We start from the raw sequence: 27,419 nt of genomic DNA, 5'->3' as shown, positions 1-27,419 counted from the left end.
ACAGCCCAGTACATCACTGGGGCCAAGCTTCCTGCCACTCAGGGCCTATGTAATAGGCGGAGTCAGAGGAAAGCCCATATAATTGTCAGAGACTCCATAAGCATTTCACTGTAAGGTCTACACTTGTTGTGTTCAGTTTTGTGCCTACTGAACACAACCCTCATGTGTTTGCTTGCACTAAACCAGAGCCTACAAAGATCTGGAGAAAGACAAAATGATCATATTTGGGACTGGCCAATTGCACTGCACTCCAACCCAGTTTGCGGTTCTCCAGTGTGGTGCTTCGGGTAACGTTTCCCCTAGGAACAGATCTTGGATCCCCCAATTAACCTTAACCATTAGTGGGGAAAATGCTAAACTGTATCCAGCAGCAGCAAAGTAGCAGGACAGACCCAGACCAGCTGTGGTCATCTTGGTTTTAGTGTGGCTGATCTCTTATTGGTGTCGCAGAGGACATGGAGGAATATGGCTCTCAATATGTAATTGTATATAGTTTAATTAAAGCCAGGAACAACGGCTGTGCATTGGGAGTCCAGTCATTCCACTCAATGGTTTTTGTTAGTTTCTGAGGCGCCACTGGGATTTCAGGACGGGTTGTTGTTTTTCATTTGCAGAATGTAGGTCACGACTTTAGAGGAAACACACGCATGCACACACACACACACGCACGCACACAGATCCTTACTGTGGTATAGCTGTACACTAGATATTCTTTCCTGTTGAAGTTTCCCCGAGGCCCTGACCTTAGCCAATGAACAGGTGTGTTAGGATGGGCTCAAGTTGTGTAGAGGAATGTATACGTGTTCAAAGGATGTTATACTGTCTGTTGCAATAGTGTATGTTGTGTGTCTAGTTATGTGTTGCAGAGATACAAAGGGAAAGGGGGATACCTAGTCAGTTGTACAAATTAAATTTGTCTTCCGCATTTAAAGGTGTGTATGTGTGTACACGTTGTACTATACTTGTGAGTATCAAAAGTCCTCACAAGAATACTAAACCAACAAAAAACTCAGAGAAGTGAGATCATTTTTTCCGGTCTTCACTTGTAAAAAGGCAATTTTTTGCCTTAGGGGTTAGGTTTAGTCTTAGTTTTAAGAGGGTTTCTGTTTGAGCTGGTGCCAAACGTTGGGCCTATTGCAACGTTCTGTTGTGTCTGTATATAGCAAGTCAGTCTGGAGAATATGGGAAAACGTTGGGCCTATTGCAACGTTCTGTTGTGTCTGTATATAGCAAGTCAGTCTGGAGAATATGGGAAAACGTTGGGCCTATTGCAACGTTCTGTTGTGTCTGTATATAGCAAGTCAGTCTGGAGAATATGGGAAAACGTTGGGCCTATTGCAACGTTCTGTTGTGTCTGTATATAGCAAGTCAGTCTGGAGAATATGGGAAAACGTTGGGCCTATTGCAACATTCTGTTGTGTCTGTATATAGCAAGTCAGTCTGGAGAATATGGGAAAACGTTGGGCCTATTGCAACGTTCTGTTGTGTCTGTATATAGCAAGTCAGTCTGGAGAATATGGGAAAACGTTGGGCCTATTGCAACGTTCTGTTGTGTCTGTATATAGCAAGTCAGTCTGGAGAATATGGGAAAACGTTGGGCCTATTGCAACTTTCTGTTGTGTCTGTATATAGCAAGTCAGTCTGGAGAATATGGGAAAACGTTGGGCCTATTGCAACGTTCTGTTGTGTCTGTATATAGCAAGTCAGTCTGGAGAATATGGGAAAACGTTGGGCCTATTGCAACTTTCTGTTGTGTCTGTATATAGCAAGTCAGTCTGGAGAATATGGGAAAACGTTGGGCCTATTGCAACGTTCTGTTGTGTCTGTATATAGCAAGTCAGTCTGGAGAATATGGGAAAACGTTGGGCCTATTGCAACGTTCTGTTGTGTCTGTATATAGCAAGTCAGTCTGGAGAATATGGGAAAACGTTGGGCCTATTGCAACGTTCTGTTGTGTCTGTATATAGCAAGTCAGTCTGGAGAATATGGGAAAACGTTGGGCCTATTGCAACGTTCTGTTGTGTCTGTATATAGCAAGTCAGTCTGGAGAATATGGGAAAACGTTGGGCCTATTGCAACTTTCTGTTGTGTCTGTATATAGCAAGTCAGTCTGGAGAATATGGGAAAACGTTGGGCCTATTGCAACGTTCTGTTGTGTCTGTATATAGCAAGTCAGTCTGGAGAATATGGGAAAACGTTGGGCCTATTGCAACTTTCTGTTGTGTCTGTATATAGCAAGTCAGTCTGGAGAATATGGGAAAACGTTGGGCCTATTGCAACGTTCTGTTGTGTCTGTATATAGCAAGTCAGTCTGGAGAATATGGGAAAACGTTGGGCCTATTGCAACGTTCTGTTGTGTCTGTATATAGCAAGTCAGTCTGGAGAATATGGGAAAACGTTGGGCCTATTGCAACGTTCTGTTGTGTCTGTATATAGCAAGTCAGTCTGGAGAATATGGGAAAACGTTGGGCCTATTGCAACGTTCTGTTGTGTCTGTATATAGCAAGTCAGTCTGGAGAATATGGGAAAACGTTGGGCCTATTGCAACGTTCTGTTGTGTCTGTATATAGCAAGTCAGTCTGGAGAATATGGGAAAACGTTGGGCCTATTGCAACGTTCTGTTGTGTCTGTATATAGCAAGTCAGTCTGGAGAATATGGGAAAACGTTGGGCCTATTGCAACGTTCTGTTGTGTCTGTATATAGCAAGTCAGTCTGGAGAATATGGGAAAACGTTGGGCCTATTGCAACGTTCTGTTGTGTCTGTATATAGCAAGTCAGTCTGGAGAATATGGGAAAACGTTGGGCCTATTGCAACGTTCTGTTGTGTCTGTATATAGCAAGTCAGTCTGGAGAATATGGGAAAACATTGGGCCTATTGCAACGTTCTGTTGTGTCTGTATATAGCAAGTCAGTCTGGAGAATATGGGAAAACGTTGGGCCTATTGCAACGTTCTGTTGTGTCTGTATATAGCAAGTCAGTCTGGAGAATATGGGAAAACGTTGGGCCTATTGCAACGTTCTGTTGTGTCTGTATATAGCAAGTCAGTCTGGAGAATATGGGAAAACGTTGGGCCTATTGCAACTTTCTGTTGTGTCTGTATATAGCAAGTCAGTCTGGAGAATATGGGAAAACGTTGGGCCTATTGCAACGTTCTGTTGTGTCTGTATATAGCAAGTCAGTCTGGAGAATATGGGAAAACGTTGGGCCTATTGCAACGTTCTGTTGTGTCTGTATATAGCAAGTCAGTCTGGAGAATATGGGAAAACGTTGGGCCTATTGCAACGTTCTGTTGTGTCTGTATATAGCAAGTCAGTCTGGAGAATATGGGAAAACGTTGGGCCTATTGCAACGTTCTGTTGTGTCTGTATATAGCAAGTCAGTCTGGAGAATATGGGAAAACGTTGGGCCTATTGCAACTTTCTGTTGTGTCTGTATATAGCAAGTCAGTCTGGAGAATATGGGAAAACGTTGGGCCTATTGCAACGTTCTGTTGTGTCTGTATATAGCAAGTCAGTCTGGAGAATATGGGAAAACGTTGGGCCTATTGCAACTTTCTGTTGTGTCTGTATATAGCAAGTCAGTCTGGAGAATATGGGAAAACGTTGGGCCTATTGCAACGTTCTGTTGTGTCTGTATATAGCAAGTCAGTCTGGAGAATATGGGAAAACGTTGGGCCTATTGCAACGTTCTGTTGTGTCTGTATATAGCAAGTCAGTCTGGAGAATATGGGAAAACGTTGGGCCTATTGCAACGTTCTGTTGTGTCTGTATATAGCAAGTCAGTCTGGAGAATATGGGAAAACGTTGGGCCTATTGCAACGTTCTGTTGTGTCTGTATATAGCAAGTCAGTCTGGAGAATATGGGAAAACGTTGGGCCTATTGCAACGTTCTGTTGTGTCTGTATATAGCAAGTCAGTCTGGAGAATATGGGAAAACGTTGGGCCTATTGCAACGTTCTGTTGTGTCTGTATATAGCAAGTCAGTCTGGAGAATATGGGAAAACGTTGGGCCTATTGCAACGTTCTGTTGTGTCTGTATATAGCAAGTCAGTCTGGAGAATATGGGAAAACGTTGGGCCTATTGCAACGTTCTGTTGTGTCTGTATATAGCAAGTCAGTCTGGAGAATATGGGAAAACGTTGGGCCTATTGCAACGTTCTGTTGTGTCTGTATATAGCAAGTCAGTCTGGAGAATATGGGAAAACATTGGGCCTATTGCAACGTTCTGTTGTGTCTGTATATAGCAAGTCAGTCTGGAGAATATGGGAAAACGTTGGGCCTATTGCAACGTTCTGTTGTGTCTGTATATAGCAAGTCAGTCTGGAGAATATGGGAAAACGTTGGGCCTATTGCAACGTTCTGTTGTGTCTGTATATAGCAAGTCAGTCTGGAGAATATGGGAAAACATTGGGAGGGTATTTGCCTGAGGGATCCATCAAATCAAATCAAATTCTATTGGTTGCATACACATATTTATGTAGCTTGTTTCGTATAGTATCCACAGAATGTGAGCTAAAGATGAAAACCTTTCCTACGAGTATTATTATATTATTTATTGACTAACTATGGCTTTCCAAATCGCCCAACACTGCTATTTGTAAGGTTCATTTTAAGAGCATGTTGTGATTTTTTAACCATTCCTGAACTTGTGACCAGAAACAAGCTACATGGGGGCAATACCAGAGTAAATTATCTATTAATTCTCTCTCTTCGCAGGCAAAATTTACAGAGCTGAGATTGTTGTATGCCCCCTATATATAGCATTCTGTTGGTGGCAAGAATGTTATATAAAAACTTAAATTTAAAACTCTAAGTGTTGAATCAAGTACAGTTTCTTGTACCAGTTCATAAACCATGTGTCATGGAATTGGTACATTGAAAATCTCTTCCCATTTATTTTACAACCTGTATGGTGCAGCTGTCAACATTTTTGTCCTCAAATGGAACTGGTACATTTTTCTATTCATGCAGTTCCTTTCAGCCAATTTGTATCTTTAATATATGGCAGGCAAACAAGTTCCCTACCGTCTCCCTTTTCCACGCCTCCTCCATTTGTGTGGTAGTACTGCATCCATTTGGTTGTAAGTTTGGATTGAGCAGGTATTCCCATATATTTTCAATAGCTAAATATGTGACATAACTCCTCCATTTCTATTCATAATATCATGAATAAATATAATACAATTTAAAAGAAAATCTATAAAGAATGTTTTCTTATTAATCAGTATATTTGAGTTTAAACATAACATTTGTTGTAATATTTGTTCTATCTTGTCTTGAGGATAAAACTGAAATTGTAACCAGCTTTGTATGGCTTGTTTAAGAAAGGGCAATACTTTAAACAACATTTCATTTTAAATTTGTCAGAAATTAGAAGTTTCAATCTGTATACATGCAAAAAGGCCATTTTTGAACAAAGGCTGAGTCTTTCTTAATAATCTACTGGAGAACCATTTGGGGTTTAAGTATCATTTCTGTATTAGTGAAGCTTTTAGTGAGAGGTTTAAAGATTTAATATTTCATCCTCTTTGCCCCCAAACTCATAGTCATTATATAAATAGGCACATTTCATTTAGTCTGGCTTAGCATTCCAAATAAAATGACATATTTTTTGTTCATATGATTTAAAAAACGAGTCATCTGGAGTAGGCAGTGCCATTAGTAAGTAAGTTAAATGTGAAACGACCAAAGAGTTAATCAATGTAATTTTCCATAAATTGACAAGTATGTTTGTAGTGTGTTTGTTTCAGTTGTGTGGAGGTGTTGTTTGAGGCGTGTCAAGAAGGTGTAACTGGTTTCTCCTATATTAGGGTTAGGGTTAGGGGTTAGGATAAATACGATTTTAAATGTGAATCAATTGTAAGATATACCTGTGTGTGTGTGTGTGTGTGTGTGTGTGTGTGTGTGTGTGTGTGTGTGTGTGTGTGTGTGTGTGTGTGTGTGTGTGTGCCTGGGAGACATGAGCATATTCCAGTAGTGTATGAGTAAATAATGGTGTGTGTGTCTATATGATATATAATGGTGTGTGTGCGTGTGTGTGTGTGTGCAAGGTATATAATGGTGTGTGTATGGTATATAATGGTGTGTGTGTCTGTATGGTATGTAATGGTGTGTGTGTCTGTATGGTATGTAATGGTGTGTGTCTAAATGGTATATAATGGTGTGTGTGTGTCTATGTGGTATTTAAGAGTGTGTGTGTCTATATGGTATATAATGGTGTGTGTGTGTCTATGTGGTATTTAAGGGTGTGTGTGTCTATATGGTATATAATGGTGTGTTTCTCTATTATGTAATGGTGTGTGTTTCTCTATATGGTATGTAATGGTGTGTGTGTGATTTTCTCTCCAGCATGGGGATGAGCCACGATGACGACCATGCTACCTGTACAGGCCACTCCCACATCATGTCTGGCGAATGGGTGAAGGGCCGTAACCCCAGCGACCTGTCATGGTCCCCCTGCAGCCGTGACGACCTGGAGAAGTTCCTCAGGTGAGACCCACACACACACACACACACAAACACACACACTTACTCACACACACACACTCTCTAGGTTACTAAGTGGAGCATAGCAATATTATGAGAGTGGAAAATGTGCCTCAGTTCACTGGCCTAAAGGGTCCAGTTTTCCACTTTCAGATTGGACACATACACTGACACACACACACACACACACACTGACACACACACACACACACACACACACACACACACACACACACACACACACACACACACACACACACACACACACACACACACACACACACACACACGCATGCACACACTCACTGATACACACTCACACTCACTCACTCACACACCCACCCACACACAGTCTCACTCATACATACACACAATCATTGTACAATATATCCCTCCGCCAAACTCACACACTTCCTTGAATAAATGACCTCTAGTTTCCTTCCAGACATTATTTGATTGACTTTGACAAGGTCTTCGTAACCAGTCACTCACAGTGATTGAACTGACTGTGTTCCAGCCCTGACCGCTGTCGGCCAGTTTAATCAAGTTGAATGGCGTCTCCTACTCAATGCATTCATCACAACTCTACGAGATGGCATCGGCTTTCATCTATGGGCTGCTGTTGCCAAGAAGCTATTACCATAGCGATGGCTTGATTTATATTGCAAACAATAGATCTGATTGACTGTGACTGGAGCATGGACTAGAAATGTAGTTTATTGGCTGTCTGGCGCTCTGAAATCAGTCCCTTGACATTGGATCATTATTATATGTAACAGAAGTGTTAATGTTCACACTGTTAGTGCTGGGGTGGAACAAAAGCCTGTACATACTGCTGCCCTCCAGGACCAGAGTTCCCCAACCCCCTTTTCAGCAGACCTGTGTGGTGAAAGGTGAATGTTGAGGTTCAGTCAAAAGAACCTTTACCCATGCACACACTGCAGGCATCAATATAACATTTAAGGATTTCTCTTTTCCTATACCACAATGTTATCAAAACCACATATTCCCGAGTCAAGGCACAGACAGTCTCCTTGCTGGATCCATAGTGTATGTTCTTCTAGGGTTGTGTCCCAAATGGCAACCTATTCCCTATATAGTGCACTACTTTTGACAAGGACCCATAGGGTAAAGTTTTTTTGGTCTATGTTTTCTGGATTATGTATGGTAGTGTGGATGTGTTTAACTATTCTTGTGGAGACCAGAAGTCCCCACAAGTAGACATTTTACCAACTGGGGACATTTTGTTGGTCCCCACGAAGTAAAATGCTATTTATAGAAGGTTTAGTGTTAGGGTTAGAATTACGTTAAGGGTTAGGGTTAGGAGTTAGGGTTAGATTTAGGGTTAGGGTTAGGGATTAGGGTTAGATTTAGGGTTAGGGTTAGGAGCTAGGGTTAGATTTAGGGTTAGGGTTAGGAGCTAGGGTTAGAATTACGTTAAGGGTTAGGGTTAGGAGCTAGGGTTAGATTCAGGGTTAGGGTTAGGAGCTAGGGTTAGATTTAGGGTTAGGGTTAGGGGCTAGGGTTAGAATTACGTTTAGGGTTAGGAGCTAGGGTTAGATTTAGGGTTAGGGTTAGGAGCTAGGGTTAGATTTAGGGTTAGGGTTAGGAGCTAGGGTTAGATTTAGGGTTAGGGTTAGGAGCTAGGGTTAGATTTAGGGTTAGGGTTAGGGGCTAGGGTTAGAATTACGTTAAGGGTTAGGGTTAGGAGCTAGGGTTAGATTTAGGGTTAGGGTTAGAAGCTAGGGTTAGATTTAGGGTTAGGGTTAGGGGCTAGGGTTAGATTTAGGGTTAGGGTTAGGAGCTAGGGTTAGGGGTTAGGGGCTAGGGTTAGAATTACTAGGGTTAGGGTTAGGAGCTAGGGTTAGATTTAGGGTTAGGGTTAGAAGCTAGGGTTAGATTTAGGGTTAGGGTTAGGGGCTAGGGTTAGATTTAGGGTTAGGGTTAGGAGCTAGGGTTAGATTTAGGGTTAGGGGCTAGGGTTAGATTTAGGGTTAGGGTTAGGAGCTAGGGTTAGATTTAGGGTTAGGGTTAGTTTTAGGGTTAGGGTTAGGATCTATGGTTAGATTTAGGGTTAATATGCACTTGAATGCAATGGTTTGAATCAAACATCAATACCTCGACATGTATGAGCTAGAGGAAATACTTCAGTTCTTCAGTATTATACATCTCTAGATCGGCCTGTTGTTCCTGCTACAGTTCTATGGTAGAGGATAAATAAACACTTAAAAAGGAAGAACCTTTCAGGAACCCTTTTTGGTTGCAGGTAGAATCATTTTGGTTCCAGATAGAACCCCTTTGGGCTGCACGTAGAACCTTTTCTACAGAAGGTTAGATTTAGGGTTAGGGTTAGGAGCTAGGGTTAGATTTAGGGTTAGGGTTAGGAGCTAGGGTTAGATTTAGGATTAAGGTTAGGAGCTAGGGTTAGATTTAGGGTTAGGGTTAGGAGCTAGGGTTAGATTTAGGGTTAGGGTTAGGAGCTAGGGTTAGATTTAGGGTTAGGGTTAGGAGCTAGGGTTAGATTTAGGGTTAGGGTTAGGAGCTAGGGTGAGATTTAGATTTAGGGTTAGGGGCTAGGGTTAGAATTACGTTAAGGGTTAGGGTTAGGAGCTAGGGTTAGATTTAGGGTTAGGGTTAGAAGCTAGGGTTAGATTTAGGGTTAGGGTTAGGGGCTAGGGTTAGATTTAGGGTTAGGGTTAGGAGCTAGGGTTAGATTTAGGGTTAGGGGCTAGGGTTAGAATTACGTTAAGGGTTAGGGTTAGGAGCTAGGGTTAGATTTAGGGTTAGGGTTAGAAGCTAGGGTTAGATTTAGGGTTAGGGTTAGGGGCTAGGGTTAGATTTAGGGTTAGGGTTAGGAGCTAGGGTTAGATTTAGGGTTAGGGGCTAGGGTTAGATTTAGGGTTAGGGTTAGGAGCTAGGGTTAGATTTAGGGTTAGGGTTAGTTTTAGGGTTAGGGTTAGGATCTATGGTTAGATTTAGGGTTAATATGCACTTGAATGCAATGGTTTGAATCAAACATCAATACCTCGACATGTATGAGCTAGAGGAAATACTTCAGTTCTTCAGTATTATACATCTCTAGATCGGCCTGTTGTTCCTGCTACAGTTCTATGGTAGAGGATAAATAAACACTTAAAAAGGAAGAACCTTTCAGGAACCCTTTTTGGTTGCAGGTAGAATCATTTTGGTTCCAGATAGAACCCCTTTGGGCTGCACGTAGAACCTTTTCTACAGAAGGTTAGATTTAGGGTTAGGGTTAGGAGCTAGGGTTAGATTTAGGGTTAGGGTTAGGAGCTAGGGTTAGATTTAGGATTAAGGTTAGGAGCTAGGGTTAGATTTAGGGTTAGGGTTAGGAGCTAGGGTTAGATTTAGGGTTAGGGTTAGGAGCTAGGGTTAGATTTAGGGTTAGGGTTAGGAGCTAGGGTTAGATTTAGGGTTAGGGTTAGGAGCTAGGGTGAGATTTAGATTTAGGGTTAGGTGCTAAGGTTAGGTTTAGGGTTAAGGTTAGGGTTAAGGTTAGAGTAAGGGTTAGGCTTAGGGTTGGGGTTAGGGTTAAGGAAAATAGGATTTTGAATGGGACGGAATTGTGTGTCCCCACAAGGTTAGTTGTGTGTTTGCGTTTGTGTGTGTGTGCACGTGTGCGTGTTTGTGCGCGTGTGTGTGTACTCTACTGGATACATTCTCTGCTGTGTGTTCTCTATGTATCTCTAAGATAAAGGCTCTGTGTGTGTGTGTGTGTGTGTGTGTGTGTGTGTGTGTGTGTGTGTGTGTGTGTGTGTGTGTGTGTGTGTGTGTGTGTGTGTGTGTGTGTGTGTGTGTGTGTGTGTGTGTGTGTGTGTGTGTGTGTGTGTGTGTGTGTGTGTGTGTGTGTGTGTGTGTGTGTGTGTGTGTGTGTGTGTGTGTGTGTGTGTGTGTGTGTGTGTGTGTGTGTGTGTGTGTGTGTGTGTGTGTGTGTGTGTGTGTGTGTGTGTGTGTGTGTGTGTGACAGGTCCAAAGCCAGCAGCTGTCTGCTCCACACAGACCCCAGAAGCCGCTACAAGGTCCGCCTGCCACCCAAGCTGCCAGGCATGCACTACAGTGCAGACGAACAGTGTCAGATCCTCTTTGGAACCAACGCCACCTTCTGCAATGACATGGAGGTACACACACATGTGCGTATACACACACACACACACACACACACACACACACACACACACACACACACACACACACACACCACACACACAGATCTATTGACAGTAGCTGTGTAGTAGTTGTGTGTTTAGAGCTAGTGTAGTGTGGACTCATATCAAATCAGATTGTATTGGTGGCGAACACAGATCAGGGCCATGATGTAATGAAGGTGTGGTGCCGGTGGGTCATGATGAGCTGAGATGATAGGTTGTGAAAGATACTGTCAGTCCACTGTGATGTAATACTGTTCCTCCTCTGAGCTGTTCTCCTCTTTCCTGCTGTCTGCCTAACTGATTTACCAACTCACACACTCCTCTTTGATCTCTCCTCCTCCTTCTCCTTCCCTCTCTATCCCGGGGCATCCTCCCGGTGCTTGCTTTTAAAGGTTGCTAGGGAAACCTGGCCAACATATCTGTCCAGAGTGACAGGTGCTGACAGTCCAGTTTGGTTTCACACACCAGGTTCATCATCACACACTGCAGTGTTTCCTCTACATTAAATACTTCACATTTCAGGTTTAGGTGGAACCCCCCCAACAAAATGATATGCCAAGCTGCCAAACACCAATACTGCAAGGTATTTCAGTTTAGGTTTGAACGCAGTCTGGTTACCCAAATGTTTGCTGTCCCTTTCCCAGTCCACCATTCAAAACAAGGCAGACTAAAACTGCAGAGCTTCTGACCACTGTTTCCACTACCGGCCCAGCCAGAGCCTGGTAAGAGGGTTTAATGGCAGCTTTCACACCCTGCCAAGACGCATGTCCCGTCGTCTAGACTTCCTGATCCTTCAGAGACCCAGAGGAGACATGCACGCATGTACACACACACACACACACACACACACACACACACACACACACACACACACACACACACACACACACACACACACACACACACACACACACACACACACACACACACACAGACACACTGGTTGTCAGACTATGTGTGATGGCAGTTCACATCAACTCACTGTTACAAGGAGGACCCTCAGGACTGGAAAAATAACTGCAGGCATACTTGAACTGAAGTCACTTAGCTGCATGACATACTTCAGGATACTCTTTCTGCTTACTCTGTCTTTGTTTTCTCTCTGTAAAGATGCCAGAGATTCCAGGGACACAGGGTTTACTGGTCTGAATCTGTCCGCTGTTGGACGATGTCTACTGCTGTCATAACCATACTGTATGCCCTGTGTCAGATACTGAACAGATGCATTCCAACAGACAGTTTTCTTATACAGGCTGTTATTTCAACGATATCTGAGGACGGGTTTAAGTGACACAAGTTTCACTGCAGTGTGTTTTTCAGCAGTTATTGTGTGTGTTTGTGGTTTATGTGTGTGCGTGTTTGTATGTGTGTGTTTCAGCACCTGATGTGCGCGGGCCTGTGGTGTTTGGTGGAAGGAGACAAGTCCTGTAAGACCAAGCTGGACCCTCCTCTGGACGGCACAGAGTGTGGAGCTGACAAGGTGTGTGTGTGTGTGTGTGTTCACCTCTTTGTCAGCAGGGAAGGACCAGCCAAAGTCAATACAGTCTTTTGACACTGGCATATACTTTTCTTAGCGTTATATGGCAATTGGTCCATTGGTCAACTGCCTTCGCCAATAGCATTAACTTTTGTTCTTCTCTCTCTCTCTCTCTCTCTCTCTGTCTGTCTGTCTGTCTGTCTGTGTGTCTGTGTGTCTGTGTGTCTGTCTGTCTGTCTGTCTGTCTGTCTGTCTGTCTGTCTGTCTGTCTGTGTGTCTGTGTGTCTGTGTGTCTGTGTGTCTGTGTGTCTGTGTGTCAGTGGTGCCGGGCAGGGGACTGTGTAAGTAAAAGCCCTATCCCACAGCATGTGGATGGGGACTGGAGCATCTGGAGTCAGTGGAGCCAGTGCAGTAGAACCTGTGGCACCGGAGCCCAGTTCAGACAGAGGAAATGTGACAACCCGCCGTAAGTCATCTGCTTTGTGGGTGTGTGTGCGTGCGTGTGTACCACGTGTCTTGGTGTGTTTTCATACTGGTTGTGTCTCTAGGCCAGGTCCTGGTGGTAGTAACTGTCAGAAGGCCAGTGTGGAACATAAAGTGTGTGAAGGTCCTCCCTGCCCTAAAGGAACACCCAGCTTCAGAGAGCTGCAGTGTCTCTCCCATGACCGCCAGGCCGGCAAGAAGAAGAACAGCATATGGACCGCAGTCAATAACGATGGTGAGAGGAAGAAATGTTCTGGAGCTGCAGAGGGCCCGCAAAAACACACACACACACACACACACACACACACACACACACACACACACACACACACACACACACGTACATATACACACGTACATATACACACACACACACACACACACACACACACACACACACACACACGTACATATACACACGTACATATACACGCGTACATATACACACGTGCATATTCACGCGTACATATACACACACACACACACACACGTACATATACATACGTATGCATCACGCACACACACTTTGTTTTACTGTCCTTGTGGGCACCAAACAATTCATTCCCATTCAAAATCCTATTTCCCTAACCCCTAACGTTAAACCTAACCCTAACCTTAACCCTTAACCCCAACCTTAATCCTAATTCTAACCCTAATCCTAATTCTAATTGTAACCCTAAACCTAACCCTTAAGCCTAAAAATTGCTTTTTTTCCTTATGGGGACCAGTGAAATGTCCTCACTTGTCCAACTTTTCCTTATGTTACTATCCTTGTGAGGACTTCTGGTCTCCACAAGGATAGTAAAACCCCCAACACACACACACAGTAGATGACTTGTCAGGTGCACGATTATTGAATTGGGTTGATGTTGATGTAGTTATCATAGTGTACCAAAATGGGGGTTACTGACTTCTGTATATCTTTGTCATTGCTTTGGCAAACGTGTTTGCTTTGCATTGCCATGACAACAATCATCTGGCTAACAGAAACAGACTGCCGCTCAGGCTGACCCCATTGACTTCTAGCGGTTCACTATTCTTTGGCAAATCATTTATTTTCCTTGTCATTAGCGCATGCTTCCCAAATGACACCCTTGTTCCCTTTTTATCTCTTTGGTCCCTGGTCAAAAGTAATGCCCTATAAAGGCTATACAGTAGGGTGCTATTTGGGAAGCATCCGCATCTGACTTCCCAGCAGCTTTGATTTAGTGTTAGCTAGATTGATGTCTGTCCAAGTTTTTCCCAGTCATCTAATTTCCTCACGGACCACTCTTGCCAAATCTGTCTGATCAAGGTCATGAGCATGCAGTGTTTTAAAACGGTTTGCAACGGAAAAGGGGAAAAATGACTGTTTCTCATTCGTCCAGGTAGTCCCTCCCTGTTTGGGTCAGTTTTTATTCCGTTTGGCACCTAATGAACACAACCCTGCTGAGAACCATACTGTACAAGAAGAGGTTATAACCACATTACACAGACTGCTGTTCAGGACCCTTGTCGATATCACTCTGAGTGAGGCCTTTGATCAGTGTGTTGTTAAGATGTATTGTCAGTGGTGTAACATTTTTACAGCTGTTTGACCAAATGTCTTCATGTATTTATGAACTGAGGGTTTTGTTCATCCAGCAGGTGTTTATTTGAGAGCTGTAAAATGGCCTTCTTTCCTCCCCCTCCTTCCCTCCCTCCCTTCTTCCCTTTCTCCTTCCTTCCTATCCCATCCCAGTAGGATCAGTTCTGTTTATTTGTACACTTCCTAATCTGAACTGAGATCAGCAACGTTTGCAGTTCAGTCAGTTCAACATTTACAGATGCTCTATCTTAATTTGACCCTGCTTCTCACAGCAGGCAAATAAATCCAGCAGCAAAGTGGATTATAATTATTAGACATTTTTTCATTAGGGCACATCAAGTCTGACATTTTAAGGTGGAAGCTACAAACTTTAGAAGCCTTTTACATTTTTGAAAACACTACAATTTGCAATGCCAAATTGTAAATGTCTCTGCGACAACAGATAGAGCAAATGAAGATACGTGGGTCAAATGAGCAGAGAAGTCAATCCAGAAGAAAAAGCCATATTATAACCAATGTTGTTGAATCAAAAGTATGAAACACAGAGAGACTAAAGAGAGGTTATTTAGGATGTTCTTGGTAGAGTTTGGAGGGGAAGCCTGGATTCCCTTGGTACTCATGAATACACACCACTGCAGGTCTGTAGGTATTTCAAATTCATCCCATGCAAATAGCTCTGAGGTGTTTGCATCTTAGACAGTCGGCCACTAACATCTTAACCGGTTTTCACTCTGCTACATTCCCTCGCTCTCTACTAGTCTCTCTTTCTCTCTGTGTATGTGTGTGTGTGTACCTGTCTCTCCCTCTCTCTTGCTGTCTGTCACACACACACAGAGAGACACCAACACGCTCCAGCAAAGAACACTTTAGAGCAATTGAACCTGTCTCAGAAAATGAAACAAGATAAAGAGAAAATGAGAGAGGGAGGGAGGAAATGAGAGAAGGAAAGATGTTGTCCTGTTTTCACACATCATCCCCACAACCTATCAGGGAGGTCAATCAGAGGATTGCTCTGTGGGGGGTTGTCAGCAAACCTTTTCCTAAACACCAAGTAAATGGTGATGGTGGACAGTAAACCTCTTCCTAAACACCAGGGAAATGGTGATGGTGGACAGTAAACCTCTGATCCTAGATCAGCACTCCTACTTTGAGCTCATGATACATGAGCTTCTAACGAGCTCCACTCCACACATTTGTTGTGGGTTATTTGTTGTGAGTTATTTGGGGGGTCTTATTTTAAAGGGTGACTGGTCATCTACCAAAATGTACAGTATGTAGCAACACCACCTGCTGCAGCTAAATGATCTCACACATTTTTTTAAAGGAAATGTCACCTTTGTCCGAAAATGTCTAACAACATCACATGTCGACGTACATGATGTAGTCTTTTTAGAGGTCAATAAGGCTACATTTGCTGATTCAGGGATATACAGTGCATTCAGAAAGTATTCAGACCCCTTCTCTTTTTCCACATTTTGTTGCGTTATAGACTTATTCTAAAATGTATTAAATCGTTGTTTTTCATCATCAATCTACACACAATACCCCATAATGACAAAAAAAACAGGTTTTTAGATTATATTTTTTTTGCAAATGTATAACAAATAAAAAACTTAAATATCACATTTACATAAGTATTCAGACTCTTTACTCAGACCCTTTGGCAGCGATAACAACCTTGAGTCTTCTTGGGTATGATACTGCAAGTGTGGCACACCTGTATTTGGGGAGTTTCTCCCATTCTTCTCTGCAGATCCTCTCAAGCTCTGTCAGGTTGGATGGGGAGTGTCGCTGCACAGCTATTTTCAGGTGTCTCCAGACATGTTAGATAGGGTTCAAGTCCGGGCTCTGTCTGGGCGACTCAAGGATATTCAGAGACTTGTCCCAAAGCCACTCCTGTGTTGTCTTGGCTGTGAGCTTAGAGTCGTTGTCCTGTTGGAAGGTGAACCTTTGCCAATGTCTGAGGTCCTGAGCGCTCTGGAGCAGGTTTTCATCAAGAAACTCTCTGTACCTTGCTCCATTCATCTTTTCCTTGATCCTGACTAGTCTCCCAGTCCCTACTGCTGAAAAACATCCCCACAGCATGATGCTGCTATAGGGATGGTATTGGCCAGGTGATGAGCGGTACCTGGTTTCCCCCAGATGTGATGCTTGGCATTCAGGCTAAAGAGTTCAATCTTGGTTTCATCAGACCAGTCTGAGAGTCCTTTAGCTGCCTTTTGGCAAACCCCAAGCCTGCCGTCATGTGCCTTTTACTGAGGAGTGACTTCTGTCTGGCCACTCTATCATAAATGCCTGATTGGTGGAGTGCTGAAGAGAGGGTTGTCCTTCTGGAAGGTTCTCCCATCTCCACAAAGGAACTCTGGAGCTCTGTCAGAATGACCATTGGGTTCTTGGTCACCTCCCTGACCAATGCCCATCTCCCCCATTGCTCAGTTTGGCCGGGTGACCAGCTCTAGGAAGAGTCTTGGTGGTTCCAAACCTCTTCCATTTAAGAATGATGGAGGCCAGTGTGTTCTTGGGGACCTTCAATGCTGCAGACATTTTTTGCTACCCTTCCCCAGATCTGTGCCTCGACACAATCCTGTCTCAGAGCTCTACGGACAATTCCTTAGACCTCAAGGCTTGGTTTTTGCTCTGACATACACTGTCAACTGTGGGACCTTATATAGATGGGTATGTGCCTTTCCAAATCATGTCCAATCAATTGAATTTACAACAGGTGGAATCTATTCAAGTTGTCGAAACATATCACGGATGATCAATGGAAACAGGATGCATGTAACGGGATTCGTCCTCCTCTGACGCGGAGTATGAAAGATCGGACCAATGTGCAGCGTGGTACGTGTTCATCATGTTTTAATGAACAAAATCACTGAACACGAAAATACAAAATAACAAATAGAAAGACAGAAACTAAAACCGAAACAGTTCACAGAAAACAATCACCCACGAAACACTACCTAAGTAAGATTCTCAATCAGAGACAACTAACGACACCTGCCTCTGATTGAGAACCATACCAGGCCAAACTCAAAAACCAACATAGAAAAACGAACATAGACAACCCACCCAACACATGCCCTGACCATACTAAAACAAAGACCTAAATAAAATAACTAAGGTCAGAACGTGACAATGCACCTGAGCTAAATGTCGGGTCTGAATAAGGTATTTCTGTATTAGATTTGTTTTTATACATTTGCAAACCTTTCTAAAAACATGTTTTCGCTTTGTCATTATGGTTTTTACATTTCTTTTTGTGGTTAGAGCATTGGGTCGGTAACCGAAAGGTTGCTAGATCGAATCCCTGAGTTGACAAGGTAAAAATCTGTCGTTCTGCCCCTGAACAAGGCAGTAACCCACTGTTCCTAGGCTGTCATTGTAAGTAAGAATTTGTTCTTAACTGATTTGCCTAGTTAAAATAAATAAATAAATAACTAAAAGAGCATGAGACCAGGTAGCTGATACCAACAATCTTTTTTTTCACGTTTGCATATCAAAGGTCACCAGTGGTCATGTGATGTCATCACATTACATAATATATGAGCTTTCAATCAAGGGTGACACCTCATTACATTAACCCCCTATGTGTGTTCTCTCTGTAGAAAAGCCCTGTTCTCTGTTCTGTTCCCCATCATTAATTGGTTGAGATCACTTTATTGGTCAATTGCACCCAAGGTCCAGCCTAAATTTTACTTCCACTTCTAATTCAACCATTCTGAAAGACACACATACACAGGTTTTGGAGAGGTGCATGGTTAGGGGTTTAGTGCCTTGCTCGAGGGCACAGTGACATCAATGGCACCAAGGCATTGGTTGCCAGCTCTTTTCCCGACAGGAAAACCGGGGATGCGAACGGGCCTCCCTCCGGTTGCTGGCTCGCCTCTGTAACCGCTAGGCTATTAACCCCCTTGTGTGTTCTCTCTGTAGAGAAGCCATGTGCCCTGTTCTGTTCCCCTGTGGGGAGAGATGCCCCCGTCCTGGTGGCAGAGAGAGTGATGGATGGAACACCATGTGGACCCTACGAGTCAGACCTGTGTGTCAATGGCAGGTGTCAGGTACACACACACACACACACACACACACACACACACACACACACACACACACACACACACACACACACACACACACACACACACACACACACACACACACACACACACACAGGTCACTAGAGAAGGGTTTTCTCTCTGTAGTTCACTAGAGAAGGGTTTTCTCTCGGTAGGTCACCAGAGAAGGGTTTTCTCTGTAGGTCACTAGAGAAGGGTTTTCTCTGTAGGTCACTAGAGAAGGGTTTTCTCTCTGTAGGTCACTAGAGAAGGGTTTTCTCTGTAGGTCACTAGAGAAGGGTTGTCTCTCTGTAGGTCACTAGAGAAGTGTTTTCTCTCTGTAGGTCACTAGAGAAGGGTTTTCTCTGTAGGTCACCAGAGAAGGGTTTTCTCTGTAGGTCACTAGAGAAGGGTTTCCTCTGTAGGTCACTAGAGAAGGGTTTTCTCTGTAGGTCACTAGAGAAGGGTTTTCTCTCTGTAGGTCACTAGAGAAGGGTTTCCTCTGTAGGTCACTAGAGAAGGGTTTTGTCTCTGTAGGTCACTAGAGAAGGGTTTCCTCTGTAGGTCACTAGAGAAGGGTGTTGTCTCTGTAGGTCACTAGAGAAGGGTTTTCTCCCAGTAGGTCACTAGAGAAGGGTTTTCTCTCTGTAGGTCACTAGAGAAGGGTTTTCTCTGTAGGTCACTAGAGAAGGGGTTTCTCTATGTAGGTCACTAGAGAAGGGTTTTCTCTCTGTAGGTCACTAGAGAAGGGTTTTATCTCTGTAGGTCACTAGAGAAGGGTTTTCTCTCTGTAGGTCACTAGAGAAGGGTTTTCTCTATGTAGGTCACTAGAGAAGGGTTTTCTCTCTGTAGGTCACTAGAGAAGGGTTTTCTCTATGTAGGTCACTAGAGAAGGGTTTTATCTCTGTAGGTCACTAGAGAAGGGTTTTCTCTCTGTAGGTCACTAGAGAAGGGTTTTATCTCTAGTGACCGACAGAGTTTTCTCTTTGTGCTGGTGGATTTAATTGTATCTTGGTTTATATGGGTCCTGTTTTCCCCCGTCTCTCTCTCTCTCTCCCTCTCTCTCTCTCTCTCTCTCTCTCCCTCCCTCCCTCCCACTCTCTCTCTCTCTCTCTCTCTCTCTCTCTCTCTCTCCCTCCCTCCCTCCCACTCTCTCTCTCTCTCTCTCGATCTCGATCTCTCTCTCTCTTTCTCTCTCAGGCCTGCAAAGGCAAAGTTTTAATTGGCTGGGAGGTAACGGTGGCATTGTACCACTTCCTGTTTCTGTAACAATACAACAATACCTACAATACACACAACCTAAAGTAAAATAATGGAATTAAGGAATATATAAATATTAGGAGGGGCAATGTCATAGTGGCATTGACTAAAATACAGTAGAATCTTAGGTCCTAGAAGCAGAGCTGACTTATCTGTCAGTACCATCTTGACACTAATAGCTAAGCACCGGGACACCAGATGAGAAAATAGACAAGCATGGACGACAGGATGTAGAGGATAGAGGAAGTGAGGGAGCTTTCAGTTGAGAAGATATTGTCTCAAGAAAAAAAAGTAGGTATGAGAGACAAAGGAAATAAGATGGTAATCATTATAATAAAATTGACATATTTAAATGCTAGACCAGTCTTTTCACCTGCTTTACACTGTAAGAGGGGATTCTTACCTCGTCTTGGCCATTTTTCTGGCCCATTCTTGGGACTCATAGCCACAGAGTCAGTGGTGGATAAAAGTGTGTGTGTGTGTGGGTAGCATAGTTTCCGAAAGAGTAGCCAGCTGTTGTCAATAGATACTGGTCATCTGCTGAGCCAGCATTTGGTTCCCTACACATGGGAGACATTATGTGTCATGCTTCCCTCTACACACACATATCATAGGCCACACACACACACACACACACACACACACACGCACACACGCACACACACACAGATACACGTCTGTGTGTCTGTGTCAATAATTGTATCCATATTTTGTATTTCCTGGATTTATTTTCTCTCTTTTCATTGGCCAGAAAGAGGGGATTTCTCCTCAGTGTTCTGACGGACAGCATTAACAAATAAATAAACAGAGAGAGAGAGAGAGATATATACTTGACTTTGTGTCAACTTTAATGAGCCGTCCTCATTACACTAAAAACACCCCCCCCCAACCCCCCCCCCCCAAAAAAAAGAAATGCATTCAGTGCCACCTAGACATAATCACATTACACAGTACAATACAATACATCCTCCAGCACCACATTACACAGTACAATAAACCCTCCAGCACCACATTACACAGTACAATATAATACACCCTACAGCACCACATTACACAGTACAATATAATACACCCTACAGCACCACATTACACAGTACAATATAATACACCCTACAGCACCACATTACACAGTACAATATAATACACCCTACAGCACCACATTACACAGTACAATATAATAAACCCTCCAGCACCACATTACACAGTACAATATAATACACCCTCCAGCACCACATTACACAGTACAATATAATACACCCTCCAGCATCACATTACACAGTCTAATATAATACACCCTACAGCACCACATTACACAGTACAATATAATACACCCTACAGCACCACATTACACAGTACAATATAATACACCCTACAGCACCACATTACACAGTACAATATAATACACCCTACAGCACCACATTACACAGTACAATATAATACACCCTACAGCACCACATTACACAGTACAATATAATAAACCCTCCAGCACCACATTACACAGTACAATATAATACACCCTACAGCACCACATTACACAGTACAATATAATACACCCTCCAGCATCACATTACACAGTCTAATATAATACACTCTACAGCATCACATTACACAGTACAATATAATACACCCTCCAGCACCACATCACAATACACCCTACAGCACCACATTACACAGTACAATATAATAAACCCTCCAGCACCACATTACACAGTACAATATAATACACCCTACAGCATCACATTACACAGTCTAATATAATACACTCTACAGCATCACATTACACAGTACAATATAATACACCCTCCAGCACCACATCACAATACACCCTACAGCACCACATTACACAGTACAATATAATAAACCCTCCAGCACCACATTACACAGTACAATATAATACACCCTACAGCATCACATTACACAGTCTAATATAATACACTCTACAGCATCACATTACACAGTACAATATAATACACCCTCCAGCACCACATCACAATACACCCTCCAGCACCACATTACACAGTACAATATAATACACCCTCCAGCACCACATCACATTACACAGTACAATATAATACACCCTCCAGCACCACATCACATTACACAGTACAATATAATACACCCTCCAGCACCACATCACATTACACAGTACAATATAATACACCCTCCAGCACCACATTACACAGTACAGTACAATAAACCCTCCAGCACCACATTACACAGAACAATTTAATACACCCTCCAGCACCACATTACACAGTACAATATAATACACCCTCCAGCACCACATTACACAGTACAATATAATACACCCTACAGCACCACATTACACAGTACAGTACAATAAACCCTCCAGCACCACATTACACAGTACAATACAATACAAACTCCAGCACCACATTACACAGTACAGTACAATACACCCTCCAGCATCACATTACACAGTACAGTACAATACACCCTACAGCACCACATTACACAGTACAATATAATACACCCTACAGCACCACATCACATTACACAGTACAATACACCCTCCAGCACCACATTACACAGTACAATATAATACACCCTCCAGCACCACATCACATTACACAGTACAATATAATACACCCTCCAGCACCACATCACATTACACAGTACAATATAATACACCCTCCAGCACCACATCACATTACACAGTACAATATAATACACCCTACAGCACCACATCACATTACACAGTACAATATAATACACCCTACAGCATCACATTACACAGTACAATATAATAAACCCTCCAGCACCACATTACACAGTACAATATAATACACCCTACAGCACCACATTACACAGTACAATATAATACACCCTCCAGCACCACATCACATTACACAGTACAATACACCCTCCAGCACCACATTACACAGTACAATATAATACACCCTCCAGCACCACATCACATTACACAGTACAATATAATACACCCTCCAGCACCACATCACATTACACAGTACAATATAATACACCCTCCAGCACCACATCACATTACACAGTACAATATAATACACCCTCCAGCACCACATTACCCAGTACAGTACAATAAGTCCTCCAGCACCACATTACACAGTACAATTTAATACAACCTCCAGCACCACATTACACAGTACAATATAATACACCCTCCAGCACCACATTACACAGTACAATATAATACACCCTACAGCACCACATTACACAGTACAATATAATAAACCCTCCAGCACCACATTACACAGTACAATATAATACACCCTACAGCACCACATTACACAGTACAATATAATACACCCTACAGCATCACATTACACAGTCTAATATAATACACTCTACAGCATCACATTACACAGTACAATATAATACACCCTCCAGCACCACATCACATTACACAGTACAATACACCCTCCAGCACCACATTACACAGTACAATATAATACACCCTCCAGCACCACATCACATTACACAGTACAATATAATACACCCTCCAGCACCACATCACATTACACAGTACAATATAATACACCCTCCAGCACCACATCACATTACACAGTACAATATAATACACCCTCCAGCACCACATTACACAGTACAGTACAATAAACCCTCCAGCACCACATTACTTTACACAGAACAATATAATACACCCTCCAGCATCACATTGCACAGTACAATATAATACACCCTCCAGCACCACATTACACAGTACAATATAATACACCCTCCAGCACCACATTACACAGTACAATATAATACACCCTCCAGCACCACATTACACAGTACAATATAATACACCCTCAAGCATAACATTACACAGTACAATATAATACACCCTCAAGCATAACATTACACAGTACAATATAATACACCCTACAGCATCACATTACACAGTATAATACAATACACCCTCCAGAACCACATCACATTACACACTACAGTATAATACACCCTCCAGCATCACATTACACAGTACAATATAATACACCCTCCAGCACCACATCACATTACACAGTACAATACACCCTCCAGCACCACATTACACAGTACAATATAATACACCCTCCAGCACCACATCACATTACACAGTACAATATAATACACCCTCCAGCACCACATCACATTACACAGTACAATATAATACACCCTCCAGCACCACATCACATTACACAGTACAATATAATACACCCTCCAGCACCACATTACACAGTACAGTACAATAAACCCTCCAGCACCACATTACTTTACACAGAACAATATAATACACCCTCCAGCATCACATTGCACAGTACAATATAATACACCCTCCAGCACCACATTACACAGTACAATATAATACACCCTCCAGCACCACATTACACAGTACAATATAATACACCCTCCAGCACCACATTACACAGTACAATATAATACACCCTCAAGCATAACATTACACAGTACAATATAATACACCCTCAAGCATAACATTACACAGTACAATATAATACACCCTACAGCATCACATTACACAGTATAATACAATACACCCTCCAGAACCACATCACATTACACACTACAGTATAATACACCCTCCAGCATCACATTACACAGTACAATATAATACACCCTCCAGCACCACATTACATTACACAGTCCAATATAATACACCCTCCAGCACCACATTACACAGTACAATATAATACACCCTCCAGCACCACATCACTTTACACAGTACAATATAATACACCCTCCAGCACCAGATTACACAGTACAATATAATACACCCACCAGCACCACATTACACAGTACAATACACCCTCCAGCACCACATTACATAGTACAATATAATACACCCTCCAGCATCACATTACATAGTACAATGGAATACCTCGGCTCCATCACAAACATACACACAGAAAAAACAGTCTCAGTCTCAGTCATTTCACAGAATGAAGGAGGAGAAATAGAGGGATGAGGGAGAGAGAGACAGAGAGATAGAGACAGAGAGACCCGTTCAAATAAATGCGCTGAAGGACCAGCTACAGTAGCTTCAAATTAATTATTGACCCCTCCATGTGAGGCTGAGCCATAGTCTAAGACTGTCCTTAGTCCATCAGTCCGCAGTCCACTTAGCCTACAGTCCACAGTAGGGGTAGGCAACTAGATTCACCCACAGGCCAATGCTTGTCAAAGCGCATGGTTGGGGGTCCTTTCGGTTACTGGCCCAATACTCATTTATAAAAAAATTTATAAAAACATTTTACCCTCTTTTTTCTCCCCAATTGGTAGTTACAGTCTTGTCCCATCACTGCAACTCCCGTACGAACTCAGGAGAGGTGAAGGTCAAGGGCCGTGCGCCCTCCAAAACACAACCCCGCCAAGCACGCTTAACCCAGAAGCCAGCTGCACCAATGTGTCGGAGGAAACACTGTACACCTAGCAACCGTGTCAGCGTGCATGTGCCCGGCCCGGCCCACCACAGGAGTCTTCAGACCCTCCTCTAACTCGGATGACACTGGGCCAATTGTGTGTCGCCTCATGGGTCTCCCGGTCGCGGCCGGCTGCAACACAGCCTGGTATCGAACCAGGATCTGTAGTAACACAGATCCTGCGCCACTCGGGAGACCCTACTGGCCCAATGCTCTTAACCACTAGCCTACCTGCCGCCCCATTGATGGATTGAGACGTGGAACTGTGATGCTCCAGCTGAGTACGGATGATTTTCTGAACGAGTCTCGACACCGGTGAGCTTCTGGGGGATGACATACACCTCGTCTGGGATGAGGTAGACTGGTACTGGGAGGAGCTGAAGTTCATTATTCGTCCCAGGCTGAGTGGGTGAGGGACACACTGGTGGAGCAGAGAGAGCATTAGCAGGGTGAATGCTCTCAGAGCCATGGCTGAGTCAGATGTGACGTCTATGAGGAAAAGGTGAAGGAATATAATGCTTCTCACTTGCTCTTGTCACAATGCTGCGCAACTGGTTTCTTGTAAATGGCAGAGCAGGTCATATGCCGCATACATCAGCCGCTTCTAAATGTCAAATCTAAATGGTTTGGTCTTTTATGCCTGACGATGACTTCCAAGTGAAACATTGCACAGAAACACAGTGGAAGCGTTTGTCAGTGTGCAGGTCTCCATTCTCTACAGATATAGGATCTTAATTTGATCACCCTGTTGCAGGATAACTTTTGAGGTATTTGAGGTTTAAAAAGGCTTCTGAAGTTTGTAATTTACACTTAGAAATTTCCCAACAAATGTATCAACCCCTACAGATATGTCCGCTAATTATAATTCACATAATAATTCATATTTTCTGTTGCTGCTGTTGCAAACAAATGAAGATCCTTACATCTGTAATCTATCTTAATCAATGAAGTCAAACATTGGACAGCAAAAGCGGACAGTGATGCCAGGCCATAAAAAGTGTTTTGCCTTCCATTTACAATGTAATACTTAGCATCATTTTATATGACCACAATCATAGTGGAGATCATTTGACTAATCAATTTAGTCATTCAAGTCATGGCAAAGCATATAACATTGACTGATTGTGTGTGTGTGTGTGTGTGTGTGTGTGTGTGTGTGTGTGTGTGTGTGTGTGTGTGTGTGTGTGTGTGTGTGTGTGCGCGCGCTAGCCGCCAGGCAGGAAGTATGTTGTCATTAGTACCCTACTGTCCAGTGGTGGAGTGTTAAGGCTGATTGCTCCAATCTGTCACCTTCTCATTTTACTCAAACATGTATGGACGCACACACACACTCATACTAAAGCTAGTCTCTAGTTAGTTCTAGCTAGTTCCCACACTCCATCCTCTTCCTATCCTCTCTCTTTTCCTTCTCTCAATCCTTCTATTATCCTCTTCTTTCCTCTCCTCTCTCTGTATCCTCCTCTTTCCTCTCCTCTCTCTGTATCCTCCTCTTTCCTCTCCTCTCTCTGTATCCTCCTCTTTCCTCCTCCCCTTCCTCTCCTCTCTCTGTATCCTCCTCTTTCCTCCTCCTATTCGTCTCATCTGTCTGTATCCTCCTCTGTGTGTGTGTGTGTGTGCGCGCGCTAGCCGCCAGGCAGGAAGTATGTTGTCATTAGTACCCTACTGTCCAGTGGTGGAGTGTTAAGGCTGATTGCTCCAATCTGTCACCTTCTCATTTTACTCAAACATGTATGGACGCACACACACACTCATACTAAAGCTAGTCTCTAGTTAGTTCTAGCTAGTTCCCACACTCCATCCTCTTCCTATCCTCTCTCTTTTCCTTCTCTCAATCCTTCTATTATCCTCTTCTTTCCTCTCCTCTCTCTGTATCCTCCTCTTTCCTCTCCTCTCTCTGTATCCTCCTCTTTCCTCTCCTCTCTCTGTATCCTCCTCTTTCCTCCTCCCCTTCCTCTCCTCTCTCTGTATCCTCCTCTTTCCTCCTCCTATTCGTCTCATCTGTCTGTATCCTCCTCTTTCCTCCTCCTATTCGTCTCATCTGTCTGTATCCTCCTCTTTCCTCCTCCTCTTCCTCTCCTGTCTTCTCCTTCGGTTTCCTTCCTTCTTCTCCTCAGCTTTTCTTTTGCTACGTATTTATCATCATCTGGATGTAGGTAACAAGAGGAATGAGTCTCTCTCCACCCTCTCTGTCTCTGTCTCGCTCTCTGTGTCTCCCCCCCTCTCTCCCCCTCTCTCTCAGCCCTCCCACCCCCCCGGAGAAAGAGGAGAGAGAGAAATGGAGAGAGAGAAACAGAGAAAGAGGAGAGAGAAATAAAGCCCCTTGAATTGAATTGAAATGGAGAAAGAGGAGAGAAAGCAAAACGGAGTAAGAGGAGAAAGAGAGAGAAACAGAGAAAGAGGAGAGAGAGACAGAAACAGAGAAAGATGAGAGAGAGAAACAGAGAAACAGAGAAAGAGGAGAGAGAGAAACAGAGAAACAGAGAAACAGGAGAGAGAGAGAAAAA

General features: G+C 43.2%; 1 protein-coding gene across 1 annotated transcript in view; it reads left to right on the top strand.

Annotated features, from left to right (window-relative positions):
- LOC139384483 (A disintegrin and metalloproteinase with thrombospondin motifs 17-like) overlaps positions 1-27,419 on the top strand; it is a 197,538-nt gene that overhangs the window by 117,597 nt on the left and 52,522 nt on the right. Inside the window, exons 9-14 of the mRNA XM_071129270.1 lie at positions 6,350-6,490; positions 10,476-10,626; positions 12,035-12,136; positions 12,454-12,599; positions 12,682-12,851; positions 18,117-18,244. Coding sequence (XP_070985371.1) covers positions 6,350-6,490; positions 10,476-10,626; positions 12,035-12,136; positions 12,454-12,599; positions 12,682-12,851; positions 18,117-18,244 — 838 coding nt within the window. The remainder of the gene's footprint in view (positions 1-6,349; positions 6,491-10,475; positions 10,627-12,034; positions 12,137-12,453; positions 12,600-12,681; positions 12,852-18,116; positions 18,245-27,419) is intronic.

Source organism: Oncorhynchus clarkii, chromosome 26 (assembly GCF_045791955.1).
Source record: "Oncorhynchus clarkii lewisi isolate Uvic-CL-2024 chromosome 26, UVic_Ocla_1.0, whole genome shotgun sequence".
In the NCBI taxonomy this organism is placed as follows: Eukaryota; Metazoa; Chordata; class Actinopteri; order Salmoniformes; family Salmonidae; genus Oncorhynchus; species Oncorhynchus clarkii.
This window is presented reverse-complemented; position numbering and strand designations above follow the sequence as displayed.